This window comes from Phalangium opilio, unplaced genomic scaffold (assembly GCF_054372755.1).
Source record: "Phalangium opilio isolate 3A_F unplaced genomic scaffold, DU_Popi_V2 ptg000024l_1, whole genome shotgun sequence".
Taxonomy (NCBI): domain Eukaryota; kingdom Metazoa; phylum Arthropoda; class Arachnida; order Opiliones; family Phalangiidae; genus Phalangium; species Phalangium opilio.
The window spans coordinates 10,646,590-10,652,589 of record NW_028324155.1 but is presented as its reverse complement, the minus strand read 5'-3'; the positions used below and the strand labels follow the sequence as shown (position 1 = coordinate 10,652,589).

At 39.4% G+C, this 6,000-nt stretch overlaps 1 protein-coding gene across 1 annotated transcript; it reads left to right on the top strand.

Moving 5' to 3' along the window:
• Nucleotides 1-413: 413 nt before the first annotated feature.
• On the top strand, nucleotides 414-1,005 carry LOC149692862 (uncharacterized). The gene is made up of 2 exons (XM_089867513.1): nucleotides 414-610; nucleotides 695-1,005. The coding sequence occupies exons 1-2, from the start codon at nucleotides 421-423 to the stop codon at nucleotides 928-930; spliced, it is 426 nt and encodes a 141-aa protein (XP_089723639.1). The 5' UTR covers nucleotides 414-420; the 3' UTR covers nucleotides 931-1,005.
• Nucleotides 1,006-6,000: the final 4,995 nt, after the last annotated feature.

Here is a 6,000-nt window from a genome sequence, read left to right as displayed (position 1 = left end):
TTTAATTACTTTAATTTAGTGGAGGAGCTAAAGGGATGTTGGAAGCAGGTTCGGGAGAAGTATGTACGGGTAAAAAGAAACTTGGCCAAAGAAAAGAAAAGCGGAAAAGGCGCTGCTCTTCTTAACACCTGGGGTTTCATGGAATCGTTGTCCTTCTTGGACGATACCATTAAACATAGGAGGTATCACTCGAATAGTTAAATTTAGTTTCTGGCCGTTAAAGGGAAGATTACTGTATAAGGGTTGTTGTTTAAAATGTGCCAATCTCGGTTTCTTTCCTCTTTTATTAGACGAGGTTTGAAGCTAAGATTTATGTTATTTAGATTGCATTTTAAAATATTCCATATAGCAATCTTTCCCAAAGGTTATCCTGAAACATATGATATTTAAATCTCAAAATTCAATAGTACCATAGATAGTATGGCACCATCAGCCAATGAAAAAGAGAACTTCGAGTCTGTCTTGGAAAAGGATATTGAGGCTACAGAAATTTTGAACGAATTAGCTTCAGGGGGCATTGCTATGTGCCCAAGCGATGAAAGTCATATGGTCGAAGGGTTGGATTTTTTAGATGATGAGGGAGCTCCAACAGCAACATCAATTACATGTAGTAAGTTTGATATTTTATCAAATGAAGCTAAACCTTACAATCCCAGATAACTATAATTGTTAGTAATACATTCGTAAATGATAGACAGCGACCAAACAGCTGCTGAATCATCTGGATTAAGAATAAATAACAATGTTTCTTGTGAACGCCAAAAATCAATGGCAGGTCCATTTATCAGTGCTTCTCCCCCAAACAAGAAGAAGAAAAATGATAAAGTTGAACGAGAAATATTGAGTATGATGAAAGAAAATAATGAAGCAATAAAAACAACTTTATATTCAAAAAATAGCCAAGCTAGCTCTGATCCAGTTTCTTCTTAGCCTAAAATCAGATTTGGGAAAACTTTCTGACAAAAAAAGATCCATGGCCAAGATTAAGATAATGCAGCTAGTTTATGAATTGGTTTACGATGAGGATTAGAAAAATTCTAGTTACTTTCGGAATTTGGTGCAAAATAGTCCTAGTTTTTGTTCACTTTTCATTTTAAAACATATTTATTAATTAATAACTAATACTATACATGTTAAAAAAAATACTCTAATAACCAAATAAACTTATTATTCCATGTTTTCAAAATTCGTTTGTTGACAGTTATTAAATCAATAATTGTTTTGCCAAGACACTGCACCAGTGCTATTGAAGTAGTTGCAGAACTGTGTACGAACAGCTTCTCCAGTAATATTTTTCGAGCCCAATTGAGGACAAAGTGAAGTAAGCGCATAAGCAGCTTTTGCGCTACCCACTTTAGTTCTCCAGGCACCTTCATGGGAAATTCCTTGCCTATCAACATAGTCACTATAATTTGAAGGACAATAATGCTTTATGGCACTCATCTCCTCAGATTTCACTAAAAGGTTATGTAAAACACACGTGGCTAAAACTACCTTCTCAGCATTTTGAGGCATCAGTGTCATCGCATCGCCCAAAACTCCAAATCGCGCTGCCTTTATTCCAAAAGCGTTTTCGATACAATTACGCGCTCTAGACAATCTATAATTAAAGATCCTTCTTTCTTTAGTCAAATCTTTGGAAGAATATGGCTTCATGAGATGTTTGGAAAGCGGGAATGCCTCATCTCCAACTAAACAGTATGGCACTGGAATTAATAAATCTGCCCCAGGCAAGGATTTTGGAGAAGGAAAAAATTCGGAATTTTTTACAGCGTCTCCCAATGAACTCGCGTTGAAAATACCACCATCACTAATTCGTCCAAAGTTTCCAACATTGACAAATGTAAATTTGTAATGGGCGTCACAATTTGCCATAAGGACAATACTGTGGTGCCCTTTGTAATTATAGTACAATGACCCTGATTTAGTCGGGGCTATTATGTTGACGTGCTTCCCATCAACAGCTCCTACACAGTTGGGAAAGTTCCACTTTTCCAAAAAGCCCTGCGCTGCCACAGCCATATTGTGTTTGTTCATCGGTGGAAGATATATAGGATGCAGGGCATCCCATAAGGCTTGGCAAACAATGGGGATTATTCGTGAAACCGTCGATTTTCCAACGCGAAAAGCGAGAGAAATGGAGCCGTAGCAATCTCCAGTAGCCAAAAATCTTTATATATAAAACAAGATGGCCCAAGGGCTGGGCCTTAATAGTAATTTTACACGGCTCACGTGACCCCCCGTATAGTTGATTTCCAATAAATCGTACAACTAAAAACATTTCTGAAACACAATCGTGTATCCCTTTAATTGCTAATAACGTCACATTTCAAATAATATTAATGAAACTAAATTGTGCACCCCACTAAAGTATAATTTTTAAAAACCATACGAATCAAATAATGTATTTAAACAAAATCCTGGATCCCCTAAACCAGAAATCACTATGACCGTAAAGCGTCCCCTCTATTTTACGAAACCTAACCTAACCATCCAGCATAATCTCTGATGTATCACGCGCACAAAGTGCAGTAGTGCACGAAAATTATCATCTTGTTTCCCTTCACTCAAAAAAGCCCGCGAGAAATATACCAGGCAGGCACTTCTCTCTCTACGCGGAGCTTCGTATCGCCACCGCGTACGCTAGCGATCTCTCTCTCTCATCGTAAGCGTACGTTTCGCGGACGCGACCGGTTTCCCTCTCTTATCGTAAGCGTTCGTTTCGCGGACGCGTCCGGCACAGGGACAGGGACAGCGACAGGGGTTTTGGTGCCGTTTCCTCAATTTTACCGGAATTAAAATTCCGTGTAAAATTAAAAAAGCCCGCGAGATTTAAACTACCATTCTTTCCTCTCTCTCTCCTCTCCGAGCGGGATGCCCCCTCTCCCTCTTCCCCCTCTCACTAATATACCAGGCAGGCAGCGGAGATTCGTTTCCCTCCGATCTGGGTTCCATCTCTCTTCGTATCGCCATCGCGTACGCTAGCGATCTCTCTCCCCGCAAGCTTTCGTTTTCCCTCTCTCTCCCATCGTAAGCGTTCGTTTCGAAACCGGTTTCGCGGACGCGTCCGGGACAGGGACAGGGGTTTGGTGCCGTTTCTTAAATTTTAAACGGAATAAAATTCCGTGTAAAATTAAAAAGATCAAATTTTTGTTTGTGGCATTAATGAGACTAAATACCTCAGTGTTATGAACAGGCGCTCATTCGCTGAAATACTATCCCTCAAGTGCAACTCTTCAACACATATTTTACTTTCAATCAAGCCTAAAACATATTCAACTTGACTAGGCGTCATCCGACAATATTCCAAAAATAAAGGGTCTTCCCTAATTTCAAAAGCCATTTGAAGTTTTGGTATGAGATTATGAAAATCTCCGTCTGTGAATCTATCTGCGAAGACTTCTCTCACCCAAATTTACCTATTTGCTTTATTTTTCGCTCTTCTAATGAAAAAATAACTTGCTAACAAATTATTACTTTGCAAAATTAGCGCAGTAGTCTCTTCGGAGTTCATAATTGTTCGAAATAGGCCTAATTCAATGCAAACGTATTTTTCACTTTCAAAATTTCCCGCCTTAACTGAACGAGCTCCTGATTGGTTCAAAAATCAGAGTATATCTCACTCACTTTTTGGTCGTCACTGTCGTCTGCTCTCTTGTCTGAACAGACGCGACGGAAACGAAGTTAACGACACGACCGACGCTAGAGGACTGCAAAGGCTTTGGGAAAACTCCAACTCCATAGAAAGCCAAGGGACTCCCTCATTTTTGGTCGGAGTTGGAGTTGGGTAAAATAAATAATTTGGCATTGGGTGGCTTTGGGAATACTATCTCTGAAATGGAACGGAGTCGGAAGGGAGTGGAAATATTTTGAAAACTTATACGGGAGTCGGTCGGGACTGGATTATTGTTGGATTCTGGTGGCTTTCGCTGGCGTTGGCATTTATAGTATCCAAATGGAGTTGGTGGCATTAGTGATATTAGTCAATTTTTCCTCTTTGAATTTCCCACGCGGTTGTTTTGGCGCAAGCGGGATGCATGAAGTTCAACCCCACACAGACGGCACATGACGCTCGCGGCTGATACAGCCGCCCCTTCGCAAAAAAAAAATTCCAATTCATTGCTGTGCGAGAGAAAACGAAACTAAAACTATTTGTGTTTTTTTTAAGTTAGAGAGTCATAAATTTTTCCGTCGCCTTAGATTAAACGTAACAAGTTGGGAAAACCAAAATATTACCTCTCCGTGTCAAGAAGATTATATAAACTTAAGTATCCAATGAAAAGGTTATTATGTTTCTGAGTTGGGGTTTCCCATTTTTGTTGTTGTTTTGAAAAATATATCGCAATGCACGGGCCTTGATAGATATAGGAGGCAATGAACGAAATATATCACAATGCACGGGCCTTGATAGATATAGGGGGCAATGAATGAAATATATCACAATGCACGGGTCTTGATAGATATAGGAGGCAATGAAGGAAATATATCGCATGCACGGGCCTTGGTAGATATAGGAGGCAATGATAATCTCTCTCTTTGCACGAGAGGTTTATCCTTAATATTTAAATAAATATAATTATTTTTAATTATTTTAATCTTCAATAATTAACATTAAAAATAGTTAAATCGTTTAAAATAAAGTTATACCTATTATCTTCTCAAACTTTGCTAATATTGACGTTTAAAGTGAAGGGTACCCCTCTTGCCCGCTTTTTTCAAATTTGGGGTATATATACGATTCGTTTCCATTATAATAGTAAGGAAAAAGCGCAATTGCGAAAACCTTTGGTGGCGATCCCACCTTAGGGAGGCTAGACGTTTCTCGTAACCCTAGCTGATCGCCGCGTATATCCTAAAACCAAACGATGATAATGGAGTAGAAGCCAATGATACAGATTGGTGTCTATGTGGAATAGACGGCGGACCAGTGGATGGTGGTGTTAGAAGCCAGTGTAAGTGCAGACTGGTGTCAATGTGGCATTGACAAAGAACAGAAGATGATGGTGTTGGAAGCCAGAAAAGTACCAGACTGGTGTTCATGTGGGATGGACAAAGATCAGAAGATGGTGGTGTGAGAACTCAAGTAGAGGAGCCATTTCCGTGACTGTGAAAGCAGTTCGGAAATGGCGAACACGTTTGCTCCGATACGCAAACTGCGAACGCGGTCACGTGGGTGTAACAACGGACAGACAGACACACAGACACACACACAGACACACAGACAGACAAACAGACACACAGACACACAGACAGACACGGCCGTTACAGAACCTCTCCTGGACTACGTCACACGGAGAGGTAAAAAGGAAAACTACAATTATAAACAATGTTCGAGTTTATAATAAAAATAATTGAAACAAGTTGGGAAAACCAAAATATTACCTCTCCGAGTCAAGACGACTACTTACAAACTTATTTACCCAGATATGGAAATGTTTATGAAATATTAAAGCAGTATACAAAGCATAGCAAATATACAGTAAATCAGACGACATTTTACATCCAATAATGATATACTTGTACACATTAAAATCATCCGATTTAAAGCGTGCAAGGTACCAAGGCTTAACAAAAATTGTATCATAACATATTTATAGAGATAGATAACAACTTTTATAATTAAAATTAGAAACTAACATATCTCTTAAAATTCTCGCGTGATCAACTGGTTTCACGCCAATTAAATTGTTACAGTCCCATAGAGCTATTTGTATTAATTCCTCCATGGTTTTTTCGCCAAGCTGAGAACTATGCGTTTTACGTCACGTTATCCAAAGAGCCGACTATTTCCTTTGAAGACCGCGCTAGCTCAGCGCTAAGCACCGTGACGTCAAAATTCAAAAACCAAATCCCGTTATGTAGGACACTGCTCACAGCGCTGGGCTCTGCTGAACGCGGCCCAGATTTCCACCATGATTATATAATCTAAGCCTAATTATTTAAAAGTGTATTTAACTTTCGGCTCACTCTGAACCGTTAATGTCTCTGCATTACAGAAAC